Source organism: Dunckerocampus dactyliophorus, chromosome 2, assembly GCF_027744805.1.
Source record: "Dunckerocampus dactyliophorus isolate RoL2022-P2 chromosome 2, RoL_Ddac_1.1, whole genome shotgun sequence".
In the NCBI taxonomy this organism is placed as follows: domain Eukaryota; kingdom Metazoa; phylum Chordata; class Actinopteri; order Syngnathiformes; family Syngnathidae; genus Dunckerocampus; species Dunckerocampus dactyliophorus.
In genome coordinates this window covers 34,480,910-34,508,372 of record NC_072820.1, presented here as the reverse complement: position 1 = coordinate 34,508,372, position 27,463 = coordinate 34,480,910, and the positions used below count along the sequence as shown (strand labels likewise).

The 27,463-nt window shown below is 38.3% G+C and overlaps 1 protein-coding gene across 1 annotated transcript; it reads right to left on the bottom strand.

Annotated features, from left to right (window-relative positions):
* Nucleotides 1-464: 464 nt before the first annotated feature.
* On the bottom strand, nt 465-16,873 carry muc13b (mucin 13b, cell surface associated). Its single transcript, XM_054767892.1, has 12 exons — nt 16,734-16,873; nt 9,960-10,493; nt 9,771-9,887; nt 7,995-8,104; nt 7,779-7,837; nt 4,931-5,088; nt 4,726-4,854; nt 4,608-4,653; nt 4,495-4,532; nt 4,307-4,394; nt 2,254-2,539; nt 465-1,855 (listed from the first exon to the last, which is right to left on the bottom strand). Exons 1-12 carry the CDS (start codon nt 16,789-16,791, stop codon nt 1,628-1,630), a joined length of 1,851 nt encoding a protein of 616 aa, XP_054623867.1. The 5' UTR covers nt 16,792-16,873; the 3' UTR covers nt 465-1,627.
* Between the last annotated feature and the right edge of the window lie 10,590 nt (nt 16,874-27,463).

Sequence of the window (27,463 nt, the reverse complement as noted above, 5' to 3'; positions counted from 1 at the left end):
ATGAGGAAAAATGTCATTTTAGCAGCAAAAAGTTGAAATATTAATGAAAAAATATTATTTTTTAAAAGTCATGATATTATAAAAAAAAAACAAACAAATCAACGAATGAATTGTTAATTTTTTTGAAAATTATTTTCAGGAAAAAGTTATAATATTATGGGAATATTATGTAATTAAAGTCATAATTACGAGAAGAAAATTGACTAGAAGAAAGTTAAAATAGTTGGAAAGCAGAAATTGAAAAAACATTTGTATTTTTACAAGAACAAATTAAAAATATTTTTAAAAAGTCATATTCTAGTGAGAGAAAAAGTTTTACAAGAATGCATGAGGAATAATAATGTCATGATGTCATTTTAGCAGCACAGAGTTGAAATATTAAAGGAAAAATTGTTTTTTTTAAAGTTCTTATAATAAGAGAAGCAAACAAAAGAAAAATAAAGTTTCAATTTATGGAAAATTACATTGGGGAAAAAGTTATAATGTTATAGGAATAAAGTCATAAAATTACAAGAGGAAAATATATAAAGATTATTTAAGAAGAAAGTTGAAATATTTGGAAAATTAAAAAAGGGGAAAAAAGAGCAAAGACCTAATACTACTCACACTAATAATACACTTTATCACCTACATCACAAAGCTGCGATACTTTTTTTGGACATACATGTACAGTATATATAACGTCTTAGCACATCTACTTGTGTTGGTGTACAAAATATCAAAGTGGCCTTGCATCCTTTCATTTTTCAATATGTGGCCGTCGGAAAAAAGTTCGGACACCCCTGTGTTTAAAAGTCACGAAAGGCAGTGATAAGAAACTGTTTTAATAGTTCAATTCGAACCTGACTAACAAGAAAATAATGAAAACATTAAGAACTTTAAAAACAACTCAAAATAACTCGAATACAATACGTGATGAAATATAAATAGACTTGAACACTCATAACAGCATTAAAATGAGTGAGGATGATATTATTCCCCCTGAATGGTTAAGAATAGACAAAATATTCTTTCACATGTACTAGCCTTAAATATACTGCTCAAAAACTCAAGGGAACACTAAAATAACCCATCCTAGATCTGAATGAATGAAATATTCTTATTAAATACTTTGTTCTTTACATAGCTGAATGAGCTGACAACAAAATCACACAAAAATGATCAGTGGAAATCAAATTTATTATTATTATTATTGTTGTTATTATTGGGTGTGTCTTGCTGTATACCTGTTGTCTATTCCATGTGAAATTGATCACCTGTGTTGCTTCCTAAGTGGGCAGTATGAGTTCACATGGTGTGAATGACATTGTGATTGATAAAGTGTTCCCTTCATTGTTTTCAGCAGTTCATATAAGCTCGAACTGCAGGTGAGTAACTGGAGACAGGACATTAAGATGAAACATTGTACTTAAGAGGATAATACATTCATAAAGGCTCATAATACACACATGAAAGACGTTATGTGGCCAGAGAACAAATACAAAGATATGCTAAATTCTAAATATTTCCATAAATGCCAAGGAATTGGCATTGCAGCAGACGATAAACCACACTGGCATTCCCCCTTGTATCTTGAGCACCTACGACTTTTTGCACAATCCCTGAGCTGTTGTTGTGCTTCAGTGCTTTAGTAGTTGAAGGGTCTCCCGTCATCGTGTGAGTAATTGGGGTTGCTCTGGCCCGGGTTCCGAGCATAGGGGTTTCTCTGAGGCCCATCCTGGGTGTACGGGTTGTTCAAGGGTCGCGAGTCTGAGTACGGGTTGCTCGTGGGTCGAGTCTGAGGGTGTGGGTTGGTCTGGTTGCGAGGACGTTGGTACGGACTGCCGTTCATGTCGTCGGAGTTGTCATCGAGCCACTGCAATGAAAGGATATACAGTAGGACGATTCATTTGAAGGTTTGTCAATTTAATTTTAGTTTTGTCATTCCTCGCCTCTGACGCTACACACTGACACGTTGCATTTTATTTCATCTTTTTGCATGACAAAGAGGCCATATTTGGATCGGTTGACTATCAAATAAAAAACAAGGTGTACAATGAAATATACCTACCTTAAGAATCAAAGCAGCAATTCAGATCACTTTTACACTTTTTACAGTTAAGCTATGTGATCGGTATCAGTATCAGCCGATTTCACTCATGGATGATCGGAATCGGCAGCATAAAACCCTGATCGGAGCATCCCTAGTTTTTACTATTACTTGTTTAGACACCTGCTGCTCCTGAGGACATATTTAAGGTGTACTTTACTCACCGAACTCCTCCCACTGGACATGAAGTTATGGCGGCCATTGCTCGGCGACATTTCCAGGTTGGTCCCGCTGTCCCAGGCGCTGGAGGCCGTGGCCCGTGGGATCCTGGGCACACCACCGCTGGGGAAAGGCTTGAGGCCTGTGTCTGATTCTGTCTTAACCGGGAGGGGCTGCCTGTTGGCCGGGAGGCTGTTAACCAGGGGGTGTTTATCATCAGAGGAGAGGCTCATGTCGTGATTCTCCTCTGTGTCTAAACGTTTGTTTTTCTTGGAGGACTTCTTTGGGGATCTGACAGGACAAAGAATTACAGAGGCATAATATTAGGTACGCAGGCAACAGTGTTTATTATTGTAATTGTACTTTGCAGTGGTGCATTATTATAATTTCCACTGAAGTAACTTTTTCCAAATGTTGAATAAGCGTGTGAGTGACGGGGAGAAAAGCTCGCGTGGGAACAAGCCGTTTGGCGTCACCTGTTGGATTGCATGGATAAAGCGAGCTATACCGTGAACATAAAACAACTTTTTACTCGGGAAAAGAATACCGTCAACGGTAATTGAGAATCAATTCTTGTACAGAATCATGTATAAAAAAGTCTGTGTGTGAGTGACGGGAAGAAAAGCATGTATAAATCCCTATACCCAGCATATAGGAAGAGTTTTCTAGGGAAAAAATGCCTCGTTCAGTCGTCCCTCGCCACTTTGCAGATCAAATTTGGTGGCTTCACTCTATCAAAATATTTTCAAAAATACATAAATTAATAAATCATGCTGTTTCATGGTTGAATATGGCCTATTTTTAGTAAAAAAAAAAAAAAAAAAAAAAAGCAAGTTGTATGTATTTTCAAGCATAAAAACGGCTAAGGAAATTCAAATAGAAATATAAGGTGTAGCGACTCAGCTGAAATTAAGGTCCGCAACTGATGATCAAGTGCACTGAAGAAATACATTTAGATACTTATTTTGAGCTCTACATATTTATACATATTTATGTGCAAAATAAAACAACAATAGCCATTGACCTTGTCACCCTTTCAACTGGCGCTAGAATTCTTTTAACTCTTTGTTTGTTTCTGTTTTAATTTTGAGTTACTGCTTTAACTGCTTTTCTGTCTTGGCAGCGGCACTTTCTTCACCGTCGTTATAGCAAAGCATTTCCTTTTTCCGTTTCCGTCTTCACAATAAAAGCATATCCGTTAAAAGCGGTAATATACATCGGAAAATCAGTAGCGGAACATATAAAAGTGCTTCGACTTTAAGTTCCTGACATAAGGTGTTCATTAGATGCCTTTCAAGATGCTGTCAATATGTCGTATTCTACACTGGTCACTAGGTGTCAGTAATGTTACTATAATGTTCGGTGAGACACACGCACGCCAGGCTTTATTGCAGGTTTGAATTATCTCGCAACAGGCACAATAATCCTAATGTGGGCCATGACCCACAGCAAGCTGAAACTCAACTCTAACTCTGAACCGCTGATGTCACTTCTTGTCCGCCCTCCACTCACCTCCCCTAGGGAACACATTTACAGCAACACACATGAGCATGAGGCTTATTTATGCCTTGAATGGCTTATTTATTCTTATTATGTCTACTATATTGGGTAATACATGTGTAAAAGTGACTATAGGGGTGTTATTTCATGTCTAAAGGGCTCTAATAATGATTAAAAAAACGTATTTACAAGGTCGTAAACAGGTTTTCTATGCTCTAACTACAAAAATATTTCATTTATTAATAAAGAATCTTACTTGGTTGAAAATCGCTGATTACAGTCGGGTCTGGAACCAATTAACTGCGATAAACAAGGGATTACTGTATGCAGAGAATCTTGTATTTAATAAAGTCTCCAGGTCACTGGTGTGTCGTTAGTGAAAGCAAGAAAAGTTCGCTTGAGGAGAATTCGGCGCCGCCTGTTTACTTGCATGTGTCAATCTGTCAACCCCCAAATATAAGACGACACGTCTTTTTCAGAGGTCTTTCTGCCGTTTTATATTCGGGTTCACGTTATAATAGTTTTCTCTGACTGGTTACCTCGCCCGATAAAACTCACTTGCAAGCCATGACGATCACAGCAGTGAGCGAGATGAGCAGCAGTCCTCCGAACACAGAGCCGACGATCACCAACGCAAGCTGCCATGCTAACAAACACAGGTAACAAGCAGGCAACACAAGGGTATAAGCATACCTTACAGGTTATTGTCATGGCTTGATAACACATGCAGTGATGGTCTTACTCACTTTCGGAGCAGTTAAAACCGGAGTGGCCATATGGACAGCTGAAAGAGAAAAATTATACATGCATTATTATTATTATTATTATTATTATTATTTAAGATGGTTAAGCTACCTACTCCATACAATCCCAGGTTCCGTTTGGTTTCTGACCACTTGGACAAGCTGCAGAACAGAGATCGGAATGAGATCGGAAAACACACCCTTTGATGTTGTCCACCAATCAGATGCACTTACCGACACACGCCCTCTTGCTGTAGTCCGTCTTAATGTAACTCGGCTTACAGCTGCACTCGAAGAAGCCTTCTCTGGCCGAACACACCGCGGTTTCCTCCTCGCAAGGGTTCTTAAGACACAGGTCGGTCTCTTAAAGTGACAATAAAAGGCATTCCTGTATTGACCCGAATATAAGACAACAACGATGACTTGGGGTGTGACATACCGGTAAAGGTGGAATTAGCCAGGATGCAGCCGTCACACTTGGAAGCATTTACCAGGATGTCATCAAACGTCTGTGTTGTGATGGGAGAAGACGTGTAAAAGAAGAACTCCAGAGTCGCATTGACGCCGTCAAAATCTGCCCGCTTGTTTCCAATGAGACTATACAGACATAACAATAGTAAATATAGTATATAGTATAATAATAGCAATTCAACACGTCCGAAAAGGATAGGAAGAAGCAGAGCTGAATTAATCCTAGACTAGAATCCTTTTCCTTGTCTCAGCAATCACTGAGACTTTAGTAACTTCTTGTGTTTAACATGTTCCACTCTTATTATTTTCTAATAGGAAAAGCATAAAAATGTGTAACAACATATCATGTAAATAAATAAATAACAAAGGAGTAAAAATAGACATAAACACTGTGTAATAATAAATAAATGCAGGACATATGATAAACAATACCTGAATTAAATAATAAAATGAATGAATAATAAGTAGAGGACTAAAAACTGAAAGAATCATTTTGATACATTTTTAATAGGGATGTCTGATAATATCGGCCCAACAATATTATCCGCCTGATATTGGTATAAAAATGTAATATCGGTAGATATCGGTATCGGGTTTTTTCATGATAATGAAAACCAATATTTTAATAAATGCTGTATAGATGGACAGTTTAATGTTCACATGGCCAGGATGACACCACAGTGCAAGCCCACCTTCTTTGCACTTTCCACAGACTCTTGGTGTTCCTCGCCACCCTGACTGCCCTGAAGTCGGCTAGCTCCTCACGTTAGCATCTGGGATGCTAGCTGTTAGCCATTCAGTGAAGCACAAATAAGCTGCACTCCCTGAAGGTCTTAACGTTCTTGCCAGCTTGTTGATCTTGCGCGGTAGTGAATTCACGTTTCCATGATAATAGAAGGTACCGAAAGCTTTAATCTCCACTTCCGTGCTAGACTTTCATCTTAGCCATGGCTCTGCCATCTCGATATCAATGAGTAGGCAGGGAATCACAACAATGCCGGACGTCACTCTCATGGCACGTAAAATTGTGCTTGAATAAACAAAGAAAGCTGCTTGAAAGGCAGCTACTCGTGGCAGCGGTGTTAATTGAACAACTAAGGCAAGACATGAGAGATCAGAAAATTAAGAAAATAAAATAAGAATAAATAAAGAAATAAATACGGAACAGATCACGTCAAATTTGTCATGCAATAATTCATAATAAATAATAATAATACATAGTAATAATAATACATAATAAGGTAATAAGTCCAATCCTGTTACACATATTGGTATCGGTTGATATCGGAATCGGAAATTGAGAGTTGGACAATATCGGTTACCTCCAAAAAAGCCAATATTGGACATCCCTAATATTTAACTATATAATATTCAGGTTAAATTATATCAGCTGTGTTTTTTATGAAAAATCAGTAAGGGAATCAATTCAGGATAAATAATATCAGATACTGTGGTTGTCATTAAATAATAATAAATGAATAAATTCAGGATCACCAATATCAGATAACTGTTGTTTTGATGGAAATGTAATACATGAATGAACTCAGGATAAATGATATCAGATACTGTGATTCTCATTAAACGATAAAATAATTAAATCCATTCAGGTCGAATTATATCAGATACTGTGGTTTACATTCAAATTTAATACACAAATGAACCTAGGATAAATGATATCAGATACTGTGATTCCCATTAAATGATAAAATAAATAAATAAATTCAGTTGAATGATACTGTGGTTTTTGTTAAACAATAATAAATTAATGCACCGAGGATAAATGATATCAGATACTGTGATTTTCATTAAACAACAAATGAACAAACTCAGGATAAATGATAGCAGATACTGTGGTTTTCATTAAACAGTAACAAATGAATGCATTCAGCATCATTTATATCAGGTAGTGTGCTTTTCATTAAACAATGCTGAACGATTGCATTGAGGATAAATGATATCAGATGCTGTGGTTTTCATGAAACAAATGCCCTGAGAATAAATTATGTCAGATACTGTAGTTTTCCTTAAACAATAATAAATGAATGCACTGAGGATGAATGATATCACATGCTGTGATTTTCATGAAACAATAAATTAACAAATTCCAGATAAATTATATCAGATACTGTGGTTTTCATTTACAAAAGTAAATGAATGCATTAGGATAATTTATATCATGTGGTGTGGTTTTCATGAAAAAATAGGTGAGTGAATTCAGGATGAATGACATCAAACTGTCCATCCATCCATCCATCCATCCATTTTCTATACCGCTTATCCTCATTAGGGTCGTGGGTATGCTGGAGCCTAACCCAGCATATTCGGGCGAGAGGCGGGGTACACCCTGGACTGGTCGCCAGCCAATGGCAGGGCACATATAGACAAACAACCATTCACACTCACATTCATACCTATGGACAATTTAGAGTCTCCAATTAACCTCACATGCATGTTTTTGGAATGTGGGAGGAAACCGGACGCACGCACGGGGAGAACATGCAAACTCCACAAAGAAATGCCCAAGGGAGAATCGAACCCAGGTCTGCGGCCAACATGCTAACCACCACACCGCGCGGCCCGTCAAATACTGGTGTCTGAATAAATGATATCAGGCACTGTGGTTGTCAGCATTCTTCTTCCATGTAGTGAACACACCACATGTTTGTACTGTTTTTTTTTAAAGTAGCTAATACTGTTACATTGTTTGAGTTCCTTACTTCAGGCGCCACATAATTCAACTCCATTAATAATAATAACATTCCCCAAAAACCTTCTATTACAAAACTATACTACAATTGTTTTGTTTGGTGACTTACTTGAGTTCCAGCACAATACTGTGAGAAAAGCCAAAGACGTCCTGGAATGAGTTGTGTATCTGTATTGTGGAAAGGGAATATATATTGTAGGCCAGCCGTAGTTTTGTTTCACACATTCAAACATATAACTGCACTGTATGCTTAATACATACAGTATGTATCTGTAAAATTAGGTTCTATGAATGGCAGTTCCACACTACAAAAAAAAACCCAAACCTGTTCATTAATTTGCTGAGAGGCGTCGGCAAATTCTTCTGATGTTTTGATTTTCATTTTCTCTTCATATCTTATATTGGGCACTTGCAGTTGTCCATTGAAAACTTTAGCTGAAATTAAGCAAAAAAGTTGGAATGTCAGTCATGAAGAAATAACTAAATACTGACCCAAATGTAAGACATATATGCAGTAAGTATTTTTTTCCCTCAAAGAAAGTCAGAAAATGGCAAGTAGTCTGATATTTAGAATCAAGAATTGTACAGGTACACAGTACGTGCAAACCAACACAGAGATGTATTTTTTCAAATTTCCAATTTGGTTGTGTTATATTCAAATTTGTCTTATATTCAGGTCAATACAGTAATAATCACTGAAAAGAAACAAATGACAGTATTGACCAAAATATGAGACGACACATAATATAAGACGGCCCTTTTTTCAAGACCTGCTATTGGATAAAAAAATTATAAGACATAAAAATCCTGTTTTCAACAGCTGGTGGATTACATTAAAAAAGGATACAGTAAATTTGCGCTGTACGTTCTAAGACCCCCATCGAACGGTGAAAAACCACAAAGAAATGACATAATAGACTCACACGTTTGCAGTTCCTTGTTGTTTTTTTTTTTGGGCAACGGACTTCCAGCGTACTTCGGTCACTACAGTACAGCAATGTATTGTAGTGGTGGCTTTAAAAGGCGTTACACTCGTATTACTCAGTATAGTAGACAAAATAAGAGTAAATAAGCCATTTAAGACGTAAATAAAACTCCTGCTCCAGCAATGTCATAGTAAATGTGTTCCCCAGGGAACCTTACTGACGAGTCAAGTGCGACTTTGCAAAAACATTTGTCAGCCAGTCGGTCGCAGACTTGCTCATACGTGGGGTGTCCTCTTTGAATTTAGTCTGGTGAAGACCTTTGCTATGGCTCATAAAATTGCGAAAGCCAAAATCTTCGCTGCTAACATTAGCTGTGGCTGGACGGTGGGTGCTTTGCGTTGATGTAGACTAAACTTGAGCTGTTTCGGTGGTAAGCGAACTATTTCTTACAAAGAAGGCATATCACTCTACCTTTATCAATAGTACCATCAAAGAGTTTCGGAAATGTAAATTTCACATTCATTGGACTGACAACTCTCACATGCTCCTCCATTTTCGTATCTCCTCTTGGCTGCTCGCCGCTCCTCACCTTGCCCTCCCAACTACAATGGGAGCTCATGCTAAACAAGCTGAACAGCCAATCAAAGTTCAAATCAAAGCGAACATGCAAACTCCACACAGAGATGTCCAACGAAGATTCCAACCCAGATCTTCCTGATTTCCTGACTGTGTGGCCAACATGCTAACCACTCATTCACCATGCTTATTTTGATAAGAAACAAATTTGAGTTTGAGGAGCCAATTGGGAACCGAAAGAGGGAGCTGAGCCCTCTTTAGGGAGCTCAGCCAAAAGCACTGGTTTCCTCACTGTAAAAGAGCCAAAATTCCCATGACTGCTAAAAATTCCTATTTTGAATACTCTAAACCCTTTAATATGTCTCTCACAGTTACTAATGCATTTTAAATTCACTTTTACAACTTAAGAAGCAATTATAAGCATACAGTTCACTGGTGTGTGTGAGTGACGAGGAGAAAAGCTTGCCTGGGGGAGAAGTCGTTTGACACAATCTGTTGTTTTGCATGTATAAATCTAAAGACCCCGAAGAAAAGATGTCTTTTTTACTGCTTTAATACCACCTTATATTCGAGTCAATACAGCAACTGCTAATACTCACCGGTCTGGCACGTGCGTCCATTGAAGAACTCTCCAGTCATGCACAAGCATACAAAGGTTCTATTGATACGAGCCTCACAGGTGATCCCGTCGCCACATGGGTGTGAGTCACAAATATCTGCAAAGCAAAGACAACAATTTACACAATTACAGTACAGGAGGCTGTGCATTACAATACTGCTTAAAGTACCTGGAAGTTCTGTGGTTGCAGGAACTACTGTTGGACTATTACTTGATGGAGCCACTGAATCTGACGATGTAGGCTGAATGGATGGAGAGAGTGTAGTAGGTTCAGTAGGTTGAGTCGGGGTGGCTGGAGCGACTGTTGTAGGTTCAGTAGGTTGAGTCAGGGTGGCGGGGGCGACTGTAGTAGGTTCAGTAGGTTGAGTCGGAGTGGCGGGGGCGACTGTGGTAGGTTCAGTAGGTTGAGTCGGGGTGGCGGGAGCGACTGTGGTAGGTTCAGTAGGTTGAGTCTGGGTGGCGGGAGCGACTGTAGTAGGTTCAGGAGGTTGAGTCGAGGGGGCGGGAGCGACAGTAGTAGGTTCAGGAGGTTGAGTCGAGGGGGCGGGAGCGACTGTAGTAGGTTCAGGAGGTTGAGTCGAGGGGGCGGGAGCGACTGTAGTAGGTTCAGGAGGTTGAGTCGAGGGGGCGGGAGCGACTGTAGGGGTTGTTGGAGGTGCTTCATTGGTGGGTTCAAGGTTAGATTCAAGCATGGAGAGCTCAACTGCAACAAAAAAACAAATAGAAACGTTGGACAAGGCAATGTGTGACAGCTTGTTGAATTCTTACAGCGCAATCACTCCAGACGTCATACGGCTTGAGAATTTATTTGACCGAGGTGTTCAAGACAAAGCCGCAGGTCAAACAACCCCCATACATGACACTTCTGCAAATGTCTAAAACTTCAGTGTTTTGAAGAAAAACGTTATTACCACTGTAGAATCACAAATACATAGGCTGCGGTACACACGTGCCTGTCCTGGCTGTTTAGTACAAATGGCTAAGTGGACAATAGGTTGACAATACACCAATCTCTCATTGGTTGCGGTTAATTGGTTCCAGACCGGACCATGATAAGTGAATTTGAACTAAAGTAGGATTCCTTATTTATCAATAGAATACTGCAATCGTTAGAGCACAGAAAACCTATTTACAACTTTCTAAATATGATTCTAAACATTATTAGAGCCCTCTAGACATGAAATAACACCCCTATAGTCACCTTTACACTCGTATTTGTCATGTTCCGCAGGACAGGAGTGAGAACTTCCTGTCCTGCGCCCTTACTTTGGCGAGCGGCCCTTCCGGCCGAGAGGAAAATGCCGCCGCGTCACCCTAGGTGGCTGCTACGCAGCTGTTTTCAATGGACATTTGTGGGGTTTAAAAGCCCAGCACCGCCTCGAGTACGGCGCTGGATCATTACCTCTGTTCACCTCCCCTGTGCGGCCACATAAGTGGTTTTCTTACCTGCTATACTGCCATTTGTGGGTTTTATTCACAGAGCCTTCCTCTCTGTCGCCTTTTGTTTATCCCTGTACAAGTGTGAGTACTTGCACCTGCTTGTGCACTATTAAAGATTTTGTTTACACGCCACTGCCTCTATCTCTGCATACCAGGGGTCAAGCTTCCGACAGTATCCAGCTCCTGACAGTATTACCCAATATAGCAGACAAAATAAGAGCAAATAAGCCATTCAAGACATAAATAAGACTCTTGCTCTGTGTGTTGCTGTAAATGTGTTCCGGCATGTTGCTCCAACGATCAGGTCTGGTGCTTGTGTGTCTCACTGAATATTCCAGTAATATTACTGACACCGAGTGGCCAGTGTTGAATACTACATAACATCACAACGTCTTCTGAATGCCTTATATTTGTAATTTAGTTCCTTTAGTCATTTTTATGCTTAAAAATGCTTAATTTAGGACAAAAAATGTGCTTAAAAATGCATATGTTTTGGCTAAGTATAGGCTGTAGTCAAAGTTGAAGCGCGATGTGGCGAGGGATGACTGTAATAACCAAAGATTCTATTTTTTGTATTTTTCATCACAGTCAATGTTAAGGATAGGGACATAATAATGTACTGTTTTTTTTTTATTATCTTTTACGTTAACATGGGTTAACGTCTTTTTACACTTGCAATGCTATATCAAATATTGATATAACATGATATGATGGCAAACCTGAAACGGATTCATTTAATTCCCAGCATTTTATAGGAAAAACACATCCTAATTCAGTGTAACACTTAAAAAACAAACCCTTGTCAATGTGTTTTAAACCAACAACAAATCAGTTTGCAAATGTTTCGATTGGAAACATTTTTTTAGTACTTGACAGACTTTTGACTTGATTAAAACGACACACTCTTGGCCAATACAACTACGGAATATGGCGTGAACATCAACAGCCCAAATACGAACAAAAACACATTTAAATAAAGTCACGCAAAAATGAAAACAGATAACATTTTCAAAACAAATAAAAAACACATTGCTCCAAATATAAACTGGCATTTTTTTTAACTTAGAAAAATGCCTGAAAAAGACAGGTTGTATCTTATATTCAGGCCAATTTTAATGGCCTTAACTTGAGCAATTTTTCTATTTAGTACATTTTAATATTTAAAGTGCTCATGACACAAAACACATGTTAATATTATGCCTTCTTGTTGTGCTGAAGGCTTTTGCTGGAACACTTGAGGAGATGGAGTAAGCTTGCTCACGTTTCTAAATGACACCATTCGCCTCGTCAGTTGCGTCTGCGTTACTGCCCCGCAGATGGAACTAAAAAATCAAAAGCCCACAAGATGTGTGCCTGTGGAAAAGCAAGCCAAGGTGGCAGTAAGTCAATCTACATTTCCTCTGCTAATATTCTCAATAGTAGCCAGCCCAGTGCTCATGGCAGCTAATGCAGTGCTAATTCCTATCTGGCTTGTTCTGACGCGCTAGCTAGGTGCCTTTTGTAGTACCTGTTGTAGCGTAACAATAAATCCAAAGGGTCATCTTTGATTGCAGTGTCACCACGAACCTTAGAATAAGCTGATTGCTGTCAGTGGCTATCACTGCCAGTAAAACTCACAACACAATATTCGTGAATGTTATTATTGTTGTGAGTATGCCACTTTCTTTGCATGCGTTCATGGCTGTGCATGTTTGCACCTGGTTGCTGGTGTCACTCGGCAGCCAGGTTCTACACCTGAATTATTAGCAAAATATGGCTTGCTGTCATTCGTCTTTCTAGCCTGTCTTGCAGTCGATCTGTCAGTTTCTGATAGCAAATCCATATTTTTTGACTACATCTGTTCCACACTGCAAAAACTGAATTTCAAGAAAGTAGAAAAAGTTCATTTTTAAGTAACCATTTCTTTTTTTTAATCCTAAAAAGAAAAAAATATATTGTCTAGCAATTTTCACTTGAGAAAAATAACCTCATATTAACAAAGTATAGCTAGCCAATTCTTATGACGATATTTTAGCCAGAAATCTTATTTGGATTATTCTTCAACAATAAATATTTCTCTTAAATAAAAAAAAAGGTTTCTAAACTTTCTAAATTTAAGAACAGACACACACTGAAAATACATCAACACTGCAAAAACTACATTTCAAGAAAGTAAAAAAGTCCCATTTTAAGCAACCATTTCTTAAAGATTTGCTGATTTCGGACCAGTGTGAAGGCTGCACAGCAAATTTCATTGAGAGCACCATGATTTATTATATTAAACCTAGTCATAAAATCTATATAAATGTGTAAAATTATTCAACTTGATTCAATACAATATTACTGTTTTTATCTAGTTTATAAATCTAAAAACGAGTGAATTTGCATGCAAATCATGCCAAAACAAAACTCTGATAGTGTTAATGACAATAGGTTTTCCTAAATTAAGTGAATTTTAGACACAATCACACTTTTTTCTTTTTAAATAAAAAAGTTGCATCCGTATGATTTGCTTCATGCTTGCTGAAAAGCTCACACCGGTGAAGAAGTAACCAACACGACAAGTAGAGATGTTAGCCGCACATTGGCCGAGTGGATGGCATGTTGGCCACCATCAGGCAACCTGAGTTTAAATCCCTTTAATGCAGAACACACCGTGGGTATTCTCTGTGTACTCTGGCTTCTTTCCACATTCCAGCAATATGCAGGAAATGTGAAGTGAAGACTAAAAATTGTCCACAGTTATGAATGGTTGTTGGTCTATAGCAGGGGTGTCCAAAGTGCAGCCCGCGGCTGTGATTTTATCGGCCCGCAGCACAGAATAAAAATGTAATTTAACGAGGAAATTAAAAAAAACAACAACAACAGCAGCAAAATTGGGAAACTCAATCAAAAGTCAAAATATTAAGAGAAGATTTGTAATCTAGGAAGGAAAAAAAAGCCATAATTTCACACAATGAATAAAGTTGTAATTTTTGGAAACTTAGGTTGGGGGAAAATTTATAACATGAGAATAAAGTGAAAATATTAGGAGAAGGAAATATACAAGAAGAAAGTTGAAATATTTGGGAAATTTTACAAAAAAACAACAACAGCAGAAATGGAAAACAACAGAAATTTTACCGGAGTAAAGTCAAAATATTAAGAAAAAAGGGGAAAAAATGCAATTTTATGAGAATAAACTTGTAATATGAGGAAAAATCTTATTTTAGTAACAATGTTGAAATAAAGAAAAAATACATTTTTTTTAAAAGATAAAAAATATCATGGGAATAAAGTTATAATTAACGAGAAGAAAATTTACAAAAGGAAAGCTGAAATGAAATATTTGGAAAATTAAAAAAAAAAAAACAGCAGAAATTGAAAAAAAAACAGCTGTAATTTTACAGGAATAAAGTCCAAATATTAACAAAAAAGTCATAATCGAATGAAGAACAAAAGTCACAATTTTACAAGAATAAACTCGTGTCATTATGGAAAAAACTTCATTTTTAGTAGCATTTCACTGATATTACGAAGGTGAAATGCAGTTTTTTTGTTGAGCTACATCTAGTTTGTTAGCATATCGCTATGTGTTGTGGCCCTCAAAGAATCTAAGAATAATACTCCTACATCTAGAATATATGAAAACATTTAAATCTAGCCTCATGAAAATTTTGCAAATTTGATCTCAATTGAGGAATCTTATCAGAGCATTAGGCTTACTTCTTACCTTGTAATACGAACATTTACTTCAATCCAGCTATGTGATTAAGAACAACTTGCTCATTATATAGGACTCATTATATTCTTAAATATATTCTAGTTTTAAGAATCCTAGCCCAGCAACCTTTGCTTAACCCGTTGGCAGAATTTTTTGCTTGAAATAAGAAAAGTTGTCTCATTGAATAAAATTTGGGCTTCTTTCAAGTATGGCTGTTTTTGCAGTGTAGGGCTGAATTCCAGGGCTAAATAAGCAGCGATCGCTGCTCACTGGTCTTTTATTTTGCAGTGAGTTCATGGCTGCATGTGTTTCAATCTGGTTCCCAGAACTGGCAGCGACGTCACAACGAAGACGGCATCGGTTCAGAAAACTCGCTGGGGGGAGTCTTATTGGTTTTCTTTTTTTAACTTTTTTGGTGTCATAAGCACTTTAAACATGGAATGGATTGTGTTCAGCCATGGCAGTTCCAGTGTGGATACAAATTTGGATTGAGGATTCAAATCCGCTTGATGAAGGTTTGTGTTAAAAATCATGCCTGAAAACCTCATCTTAACTAAATAAATCTCTCATTTACAAAACATTTATTTATTCAAAATGGATGTTTTGCCAGGGGCCGCACGGTGGCCAAGTGGTTAGCATGTTGGCCACACAGTCAGGAGATCGGGTTTGAATCTCTGTTGGGCATTTCTGTGTGGAGTTTGCATGTTCTCCCCGTGTGTGTGTGGGTTTTCTCCAGGTACTCCGGTTTCCTCCCACATTCCAAAAACATGCATGTTAGGTTAATTGGAGACTCTAAATTGTCCGTAGGTATGAATGTGAGTGTGAATGCTTGTTTGTCTATATGTGCCCTGCCATTGGCTGGCCACCAGTCCAGGGTGTACCCCACCTCTCACCCAAAGTCAGCTGAGATAGGCTCCAGCATACCCGCGACCCTACTGAGGATAAGCGGCATAGAAGATGGATGGATGGATGGATGTTTTGCCATGTCTAAATTTAGCCCCATTCTTAACTCATGCTAAGGAAGTTGAAATTCTATATTGTAGACACACTTTTACAAGACACTGCCCCCTGCTGATGTGGAGTGTCATGTTCAGCTTCTAATGGTCACGTTATTATTATTATTATTATTATAAGCATTATTATCATTTACACTTTATAGCGAAACTACATCCCCAAACATGAGCATTGAAGTTTGTAAAAGGATTTGGTCGTAATTCCATTTAAAAGGGTGAAAACTACACCATGTGCTCTGGAAACTCATTTAGGTTTCAAACAAATACAGCCCAGAGTAAAGCAAACATTCTGTCTTGTGGAGAACAGACATTCTGACAAGGTAGGGTTTATAATAAATGGGTCATTAGGTAAGATTTCATTGCCTTTGTCAACATGCTGGTCAAATATTTACACTGTGTGAGCTTGCACTACCTATTTATGATACTACATAACCCCCACCATAGCCTACACCATATCACCTCATTTTTGCCTAGTTAGGTTGCATTGGCATTTTGCAAATGGCTTTAATTGTTTTGGAGGCGCTTAACGAGTTAACCAGCACAATTCAACATGTCTGAAAAGGAGTCGAAAGAAGAGCTAATTTCATCCTATCCCACCCTAAGCCATGAAAGAAAAGGAAAGAAGAAAAACGGTTAAAAAAAGTAAATAAATCATAAAATAATAAATAACAAAGGAAAAGATAAAAGGATATATAAATACATCCAACTAACAGAGCATTGTATTGTGTATAAATAAATGCAAGCTATAGATCAGGCAATAACTTACTAGATAATGATACATTAATGAAAGGTAAATAAATGTACTTACTATTACAGGCAGCAACAAGGCAGACGACAAAGAGAAGTTTAAATTCTCGCGCCATCATGAAAGTAAAAATAATAAATATAATAAAGAAAGAAGATTCAAAAGAGAGCTGTGAGGCAAAGAGGCTTTAATGCCCTCTAACCTTGGCCGATGATGCCAAGGGCTTGCGCTCTACTCACTTTTAATCATTAGCCACTCCCCCAAGGAGGCTGGAAATGTGTGAAAAAGGAGCGGTAGCTTTCCGAATGCATGGGTGACATGTTCATCTTGCTTTTAGGCCATAGATTTGACATGATTGTTTGCTTTTGAGTGGAAATACACCAACACAAAAGCTCCATTAGAAATTTGCCCTTTTAAAGAAAATGTTCTTCAGTTTTGATTGAGAGCCTCACAGATGTTTTCATGCATATTATTATGGTTGTTTAGAACTTGATGCAGCACACTGGCAGCTGTTGCTAAAATTTTCACACTGACCATGTAGCAAAATGAGCACTGACTTGGCTGTTAGGGAAGATTTTACATCTACTGACTAGATTGCTTACCTAATGATAAAATCATTAAAGGGATAGTTTGGATTTTTTGACATAAAGTTGTATGACATCCCCATCAGCAGTGGACTACATCAACAATCCCCCCACCCCCCGCCCCACGAGTCCAGTTATGGTCGTATTTCTGTGACGTGGAACGTAGTTCCGCTTCGTTGCTGGGTCATTTAGGTAAAGAGTTTGGCTTCTCAAAACAATATGCGTTCAAAAGAGTAGCACATTTGTGTTAAAAAATCAGACCTCACAAATCGCTGTGCGCTATATTTGTCTCCCGCCGCATACCTGCGCACTGTCGCCTGTCCATTCTTGTGTATGCGATGAAGACGCTTGCATCTTCTTCCGCGACAGAGCGCCGCGGCCATCTTTTTTACGTGTGTTCCACAGAGGAAGAAGATGCGAGTGTCTTCATGGCATACACAAGAATGGACAGGCGACAGTGCACAGGAAACGCATACTGTTTTGAGAAGCCAAACTCTTTACTTAAATGACCCAGCAACTTAGCGGAACTACGTTCCTTGTCACAGAAATCGGACCAGAACTGGACTCGCGGGACCAAATGGGGGGGTAAGTCACTGTTGATATAGTCCACTGCTGATGGGGATGTCACACAACTTCATGTCAAAAAATCAAAAATATCCCTTCAAGAAAAGCTGACAATATTTTTTAAAAGTATAAAATTACATTACATTACAAGCATTCACATAATAATTTAAAAAATGTTTTTTTTTATGGAAAGCAGTGGTCTTATTGAGCAGAGAGAGGGCAAAGATTGCACTTGTTGTGGTTTTATGACTTTATAGCAGTTCCTCTAGTTTTCATTTAACCCCAGGACAACCCCCTCTACAAACACTGGCAACCTTGTTACCGGAAAGTAGATGCCATTAAGACTGGCTGGGACAAAGGTGCGTAAAGTGACCTTTGCTTCACTGACGTCACATAGGCTGATTCCCTCCTCTAAGGATAAGATCAAATAATAAAACACATACAGAAAAATCGCAACATTAAATTTGGCACTCTGGAACGATCCATGCTAACTTCTTCAATAAAGGTTAATGAGAGCCCAGCAGACATCCCGTAATTCTCTAATTTAATGATACTATTTCAAAGTTGACTTTGATCCCGGATGCTTTAGTGAAGGGACACACACCTGTTTTTAACCCCCGTCCGACGTCATCAAGGGCAGTGGTGGAAAAAATGTCTAAAAGTAACGAGCAGATAAAAAGAGATAGGATTCAGATAAATGTGAAGTCATTCAAAGGACATTTCAATAAGTTCACAAGACAAACACAGCAAAGTTAACAATCTTATGATATTTAGCCTTCATTTACATTATGGACTACATTTGTTGGGGAGTTGCTTTTTATATAAAATGTAAGAAATATTGTAATAAACACATTATATATAGTTATATATGTAAATATATACATTTAAACCATACCATATATATATGAGATATATAATTTGATTATATTTATATTAATACATATTTGTAAATATAAGTTACATCATTTATACCATAAATAATATCATGTCATATTATTATAACATATATTTTATTCCTTATAATATATATTTATGTATACATATTTGCAAATATGTATAAAATAAGTGGTATTTATTTTATGTGGTATTTTAAATACAATTTAATGTTCTTAATTGTATGGTTTTATATTTGTAATAAGCAAAATACTTTAAATCATGTAATACACATAAAATATGAACATTAAACCCAAGTAAACAGCAGTAAATTTAGAAATGACATGGTAGGAATAAAAGCACTTAAACATCACATTATTAGGGTCTGTGAGTCTCTAAATAATCACTCATAGGTTCAGTAATAAGAATTTTTATTGTCATTGTACAAGAAGTACAACAAAATTGAAGGTGCATTTCCCTAAGGTGCCATAAAAAAAAGAGGATCACAGTAAGTTATGAAAAAAAATACGTGGAATGTGAAATTTGTTGTAAATGTACAGTAGATTATGACCGTCGCATAAAAACCTTCTTAGTCTGTTGGTTCTGGCGTTTAATGTCATGAACTGTCTGCCACAGGGTAAAAGTGGAAACTGCAGAGAGAATGCCAAGGAAGTTCAAAACTAAACTGTGTAACGCCATCATACGATACCACCAGTCCTTTCGGAGGGTGTCATGGGATCTAGGGAGGAAGGACGAAAGGCTGTTGGAAGTAGCTGAGACGAGGATGTTACGGAGAATTTGCACTTGAGACACATGTGGCAGTGAGAGAGATCAGGATGAGGTGATGAGACACATGTGATGAAGATGGATGAGGAAAACCCTTTGATGGTTGTGATAAAACAGAGGGTACAGCAGGAAGAAAGACCACATAAAACAAGAAGGCAAGAACAAAGGCAACCAAGCCTGCAGACTAGAGGAGAATATGAAATTAGGAAAAGGAAAACAATCAATACAAAAGGTAAGCATATCAATCCATCCATCCATCTTCTGTGCTGCTTATCCTCACTAGGGTCACGGGTATGACTTTGGGAGAGAGGCAGGGCACATATAGACAAACAAGCATTCACACTCACATTCATACCAATGGACAATTTAGAGTCTCCATTTAACCTAACATGCATGTTTTTGGAATGTGGGAGGAAACCCACGCATGCACGGGAAGAACATGCAAACTCCACACAGAGATGTCCAACGGAGATTCAAACCTCCTGACTGTGTGGTCAACATGCTAACCACTGGGCCACGGTGCGGCCCAGGTAAGCAGATAATGTATGATAATAATACAATGTGCGATAACCTTTAACCAACAGTTCAAACTACAGTACTTGTAAGCACCCAAGCAACACTAAATGTACAAATCAGATCACATTATTAGAGTATGTGAGTGTCTATTCATTTTAAAACATGCTTAAATTACACTATTTGGAAAATAATGATCATTTCAACTCTAAAGACTGTGTTTTAAATATGAATGTTTTAAATGTTAAATGTAATGTTTTAAATATTAATTAATAGTCGTTCCCTGCAGGACTGCACTTCAACTACTGGTACTGTTACAATTATTTATAAAAATATTATATTCTCCTTTTTTTTATGTTTTGTCTTTCCCAAAAGGTTTTCTAAACACCTTGCTGTGTCAACAGAGGTGTGATAACAGAGTGTTAGAGTACAGCCTGGCTGTCACCTGGATGACTGAAAGTCCAAAGTCACAAACTGTTCTCACAAAAGTTATATGGCCATTCTTAACCCCACCCATCATTCTCTGTTCTAGTATATTCTACATACTATGACTGTATTACAGTCAGCAGAGGAAGTGGGACATGATGTCCGTCAATCTGGATCGTTTCCCTCATGAGTCTGTTCGTGAACCTGTGTGAAAGACGTGATGAATTAACTTGTCATGCAGCACAATAGGCTGCTAACTATCACAATGATCTTCAAAATATTAACAATTGACTGAAAAAGGGATCAATTAAAGACTTTCAATAGGACTTTCATGTCCCTCAAACACAAACACACTGTATAGCATGCAACATTCATAAAATACTGTATTACATGTAATAACCATATACTGTACCGTTCATATAATGTTGTCACATATGCACCACACATTGTTTATAGTTTAGTATGTACCCTTCATAAACCATTTACAGTGTTACCTCGCTACATCTCGGTTCACCTTTTGCGGATTTTTTTTGGTGTAATTTTGCAGATATATATATATATATTTTAACATATGAACGTGCATTGTGTTCTGCGTCATTGTGGTGTATTAGAGCCATCTCCCGGTGCTCTGTTGTATGTGTTTGTTATTGTATTTACTACTGCTACCAGTAGAGGGTGTTGTATACTCATGTGAGCGTTGAAGACTTTTTTTTTTTTTAACCAGAACTTTATTAACAAACAAAGCGGCAGTGCAATCAAGTAAATAAAACATATCAACACACAAGCAGCTAAATTACAAAGATAAAGGAAAATAAAAAATAAAAATAAATGACAGGGGGTAACAATGAGAATAAGATTAAGCCTTTTCACAAAATAGAGTTACAGACTGGGTAAATAATTTGTGCATTTTTGGTCTTGGCCAGTTTTAAATTTTTCAGACACAATTTAATGTAATATGTTTGGTGGGGTTTTATTTATGGATATAGAATTTTGCCAGACATAATATTGTATTACATGAAAGTCCTTGCTTTTTGTTTCAGAGAATCACAGCAAATAAAATATCAGTACAACAGAAGCCCCTTGCGAGTGAAGGAAAAAGTGGTTTTACCCATATATAAACATCTGTCCAAAAAATACAGCTTTCACACATGAGAAGAACACATGCTCCGTAGTTTCTATTTCTATTTTCGGTTCTATTTCTAGTGGTTAGCATGTTGGCCACACAGTCAGGAGATCGGGAAGATCTGGGTTCGAATCTCCCTTGGGCATTTCTGTGTGGAGTTTGCATGTTCTCCCCGTGTGTGTGTGGGTTTTCTCCGGGTACTCCGGTTTCCTCCCACATTCCAAAAACATGCATGTTAGGTTAATTGGAGACTCTAAATTGTCCATAGGTATGAATGTGAGTGTGAATGCTTGTTTGTCTATATGTGCCCTGCCATTGGCTGGCCACCAGTCCAGGGTGTACCCCGCCTGTTGCCCGAAGTCAGCTGGGATAGGCTCCAGCATACCCCCACGACCCTAATGAGGAGAAGCGGCATAGAAAATGGATGGATGGATGGATGAATGTACAAACATTGTACTCCATGTTAAATCGGGGTCTCAAAAACTCTTTAGATGGGTAAATGTTATTTATGATTTTAAAATGAATGTCTTTTACTTTTGGTGATAGAGGGAGAGAAAACTACATTGCTCGTATTTTTAAGATTGTCTCTTTATCAAATGTATTATTGTTTTGTTCCCCTGGATCAGGGGTGTCAAACTCGTGCCATGGAGGGCCGAGACAATGCAGGTTTTCTTTCCAGCCAGTCACTAAAGCAGGTGATTTTAACGATCAACACCTCCTTCAATCTGAGGTGAGGAGCTCATAAATTAAGTCACCTGCTGGAGAAACTGGCTGGAAAGAAAACCTGCAGTGTCTCGGCCCTCCATGGCACGAGTTTGACACATGTGCCCTGGAAGAAGGTGTGCTGTTAAAGCTGATCTGATAAAATAATTGGTGCATTTTCTGTCAGCTAATGACAGGCCATGTATAATAAGTTGTGGAAGTGATGGTAGAGATGCCCAGTGATTAAGGCTGTTTCTAACCAAAAATAAAAAGGCTTCTGGTAAGGCTTTAAGCAAATGTTTACATTTGGATATTGGTGGGTGGAAGTGGAATTTCTGACAGAATTGTTCAAAGTTAAGAAGGTGACCCAGTTCGTTCAGAATATCTGTAACAGACCATATGTTCCTTTTCATCCAGTATTCATAATATAATGATCTATTTCTGTGTAAAATAAACCTGTTATTCCAGATTGGAAAAATTGTGTGTATACAGCATCTTCCAATAAGATCAAATCTGTTTATGAAGGTTGGATAAAGTGACAGGGATCTTCTCAATATGAAAGTCACATCTCAGCAGGAATTCCAGCCCTCCCAATTTATCAAACAACTTTTTTGGAACACAATACCAAAAGGAACCACCATTTTTTATCCATGATTTCAACTTCAAACCGGAGTACCCGGAGAAAACCCACGCACACACGGGGAGAACATGCAAACTCCACAGAGAAATGCCCAGGGGAGAATCGAACCGAGGTCTTCCCGATCTCCAGACTGTGATTGTGTGGCCAACATGCTAACCACTAGGCCACTGTGCGACCTCCATGCCGTTTATTATTAACATTTTGATGCTATTATTTTCCTGTCTTTGCTTCTCCAGCCTACAGAAATATGCAGAGTTCCTTTCTGCTTCTTCTATCCACTTGGCCCCAGATCTAATAAAAGCTCCTTTTGCTTTATTCATGTACATTTCATCTAGTTCGGACTGTAGCATTAATGATTTGTTTTTATCATCATCTGTGGGATTAGGAATGGTTACATAGATGAAATAATTCTTTAATAATAGTTTGCTCCTTTTCCAGTGATTTCTTTTTGAGAGACTTAGTGAAACTTAGAGAATTTGCGTATTTGATATTTAAGGAACTCCCATTTTTTACATGCTGTTGATAACTCTGTATTACCTGTAATATTCACTATCCACATAAGTGAATAGATTTCACAGAATGACTCATTGTGGAGTAAACTTGAATTAAATTTCCAATATTTGCTGTGTCTTTCTCGTTCTACTGTGGGTCTAATTCCAGGGCTAACTAAGAAATGACCCATCAAGGGAGCAACACATATGTCTGTATCAATAGGATTGCGAGACATGTCTTGTCAAGATTAACCAATAATCCAATCTTTGATTTTTGAGTATCATTAGGTTTAAACCATGTGAATTGTTTCCTCTATGGATTGTTTTGCTTCCAGGTGTCAATAAGTTGTAACTGTTCACAAAAAGCTTTAATTGTACGATTAGCTGAAGAATGAAAAGTTCGAGGAGGGTACAGTATCTATCCAAAGTGTCATCTGCAACAAGACTAAAGTTACAACCAGTAACTACAAAAGGGGTGGAGAACACTGATTGAAGGTTTTCACATTGTGAGGCTAGGTTAGTTCAAAGATCTTTGTTCATAGAGCCATAGTTGAAACCATATATATTGATTAAAATAATGTTGACGTTTTCAGTGTTAACAACCAATATTCCCCAACGCCCATTAACATCGGTCAGCGTCTGAATGTATCATTTTACCTGGGCGCTTGTTTAATAATGTAGCAACTCCTACCGATCTTCTAGACCAGGGGTCACCAACGTTTTTCCTTGTGACAGCTACTTTTACAAAATGAAAATGGCCAAGAGCTACTCATTTTTGTAACATTTATTTTCAGAGCTTATTTTAAACCCAAACAAAGTGAATATGCTTGTTTTACCGGAACATGAACAAAATGCTGGTGTCCACAACTCACATTTTGTATTTCAGAATGCATTTCTTTCTACTGTTCTTTCATTATTCACTGAAAACCTGAATGAAAAGCAGGCTTACGGGCACCTCATGTGGTCTTGGGGGGCTACCTGGTGCCCGCGGGCACCACGTTGGTGACCCCTGTTCTAGACCCATGACTGAAATGTGCTTTGTCTCCCCATTGTTTGGACCAAAAATGAGCATCTTCGGATGCTGAGTAAGTGTCTTGTAAAAAAACACAATTTGCATTTTTCCCTTTACAGAAAAGAAATAAGGCTTTTCTTTTAGTAATGTCTCTTAGTCCCCTTGAGTTAACTGAAATAAAACTGAAACCACAGTGGAACATTAAACACTGGTAGAACAACTAATTCTAAATGTATGTGAAAGAGAGAGAGAGAAAAAAGTATATTTGTTGCTTATATGGAACACCCCCTTATCGTATTTGACTTAGAGCATATAATGGCTGATAACTTATGGTGTTACCCTCTGGCCGTTTATGACCCATAAGCTCCCCGGAACACTGCCTTCAGACCTTCTCTTCTTGCCATTTCCATTTTCGGCCAGACTGCTTGTCGTCCCTCCTTGTCCTCTTTGTTGAGGTCTTCGCTGAATCTCACGCCCATCTTTTTGCATAGGGGGTGGTTTTTGGTTTTCAACCACAGTTCATCCCTGTCATGTCTTGTGGCGAACTGGATGATCTATTTTGGGCGGTTGCCCATCCTTCGTCTGAGGCAATGCACTGTGTCGACACTTAAGTCTATATTTTCCATCCAAACTGGTAAGATTTTGCCAACAAAATCTTGAGTGATTTGTTGGCAGTTTTCTTGTTCTTCTTCTCTCATGCCATTAATGAAAGTTCCACTGTCACTTGTAACGCTCCATTTCACTGGTTTTATTTTCCAACATTGGTTTCTCTCTTTCAAAAGCAGCATTTCCTTCTCAATTTCTTTCGCTTTGCTCTTACAATGTTGAATTTCAGCTGAGTTAAACTCAACGGTTTTGGCGATGTTAGTCACAAGCGTGTGTTGTGCTAGCTGCAGGCTAAATCCTTCCATCATGTCGTTTAGCTTAGCGATGGCGGTAAGAATGGTAGCAGCATTGGGATCTCGGCCTGCACTTTCTTTAGTATTATCTTGTTCATGTCTTCTTTGTTGAACCAGGAGGCTTGGATGAAGATGAAAGACTCTTCTTGCTGCTGGTAGTTATTTCCATCTTTTTTGTTTTGGCATAATCGTGCATTTGCTTTACTGTGGTGGTAGCTAACCGTAGTTTTACCATTACCAGTAGCCGATGTTGAGCCGATGGTTTCTTCCTCTTCCGTTGGCGTTTTGGCGAAACAAACTGTGCTTTGAAGATGTACAAGAGGTTGTCTTTGTCGGAGTTATGCTCGTTTTAACGGGCTGTTTGGGGATGTTTATCAGAGCGTCTTCAGACATGTACTGCTCCTATCGCCATCTTGCCAGAAGTCACCTGTGAGAGGTGAAGATGTGTGCCGCTGGAGTAAATATTTCCACGCTCCACCTTGTCAGCCGGCTAAATATAGAGCCACAGCAGTCCTGATTGGCTAAGGAGAACCCGCCCATTGTGTTCTGCGTTCTGATTGGATGTAGACCATTGTCAATCTATCGCCTTCATGCAGCACTGCTGTGTTTCCCGGTGATTGGTCGGGCGCCATTATGGAATACTGTAAATGAATCTTGGGATCATGGAGGACTACGAGGAGAAGTAAAATACTACAAGGGGAGCAATATGTTTTCACAAGGATACAAAAACACTACAGCCAAACGGCGCCGGTACGAGGCACGTCAGAGGAGTGAATATGGTGAGTCACTCAATCATTTCTTTTGTCCAAAAGATTGATCATTAAAAATTCACATGAAATTTGAACATTGTGTTTAAACAAGAGAGAAATGTGAGAAAATGTCAATGCCTGTCTGGGCAAAGTGTATTGTGAGGGCTTTTACAGCTCTGTGTGTGAGCGGCGACTTGCTGGCTGCAGCGCCTGTTTAGGGAGGGGCAGTCGCTGTGTGTGACTGCCCAATCACAGAGCAAGAAAAGTGAATACATTTTCTGTCATGACAATTATGGATAATGATGAGCTGTACTCATTTAATGCTCGTACTCAGCAAAAATGCATGATCCGTAACGGCTGTTCATCTATGAGCATCCATTTGTACAGCAGTCATACCATGCTGTATAAGGTAGCTGGCTTGATTGTCCATTATCAGTAAGAAATAGCCCCACCTTGTGGCACCTAGTGGAGGCAATCCTTTTCCCAAGTCAATGTGCAGACTGTCATGATTTCAAACACAGAAAATGGACAGCTTTTTTTTGTAACAAAAGGTTTTTATTGGCTTCTCTACCCCGTTCATCATCTCAATAACTGGTACAGCCTGGGAAAATCATGTCACAAGGGTCTACAACTAAGACAAAGGAAAGGGGGAGGCTTCTGCTACAAAATTTGGGATTGAGGTGACAGTCAGGAACAAAAAGCCATAAAAATCATGCATACTTGATAAAAACTCAAAAAAAGAACACACATTTTTAGTGTTTTTGTACATTTTTTTTGTAAACAATATCCTTCTAGAGTTCATATCAAAAACACGTTTATGGCAAGTAACAAAAATAAGGGATATACCATGAGAGAGAAAAATTGAGTGTCCTATGAGGCATCTAGAATGCAACACTGCTTGGCATGGATGTTTTTACATTAAAAAAAGAAAGAAATAATACATTTTGCATTTTGACAAGTCACTTGCTCTCTATCATTGTAAACACAGGCAGTGTAAAATGATTATACAATATGTTGACACTACTCTACAAATATTTCCACTACATACATGAAACGCTTGTCCCTGCTTTTCTTACGCTTTTGTGATATGAGGTATATTTAGTCAATCTTATTGTCTTTTTTATTAATTCCACCCCTCACTCTCTCCACTTGTCCATTTATTAAAAGCATAGTTAGTGTGTGTGTGTGTTTGGAGTGATGCGGTTGGTCAGTCAAGTCTTTTGTTCCCGCTGATCAGAGCAGCTTTCGGGGTAAAAAAGGGGCTGTTACGGCTCTCAGGATATCGACTAAATGAAATATCAACCCTGGCTGCCGGGATAGAGAGAATGGCTTTAAACCACGGAAGACAAAGAAGGCCATTGTTCATTCTTGTGAGTGCAGGGCTGCTGCATATTCAAGGAGGCGTGTAGTATAAATTAACTCTTCTGCTTG

What these genes read in the sequence shown, in the direction of transcription:
- muc13b (XM_054767892.1), bottom strand. Translation starts at nt 16,791, where the DNA reads ATGATGGCGCGAGAATTTAAACTTCTCTTTGTCGTCTGCCTTGTTGCT. An exon ending in TGGACGCACGTGCCAGACCG is followed by an intron (nt 8,105 to 9,770) that starts GTGAGTATTAGC and finishes GCTTAATTTCAG; the next exon opens with CTAAAGTTTTCAATGGACAA. An exon ending in CAGCAAGAGGGCGTGTGTCG is followed by an intron (nt 4,654 to 4,725) that starts GTAAGTGCATCT and finishes TCTGTTCTGCAG; the next exon opens with CTTGTCCAAGTGGTCAGAAA.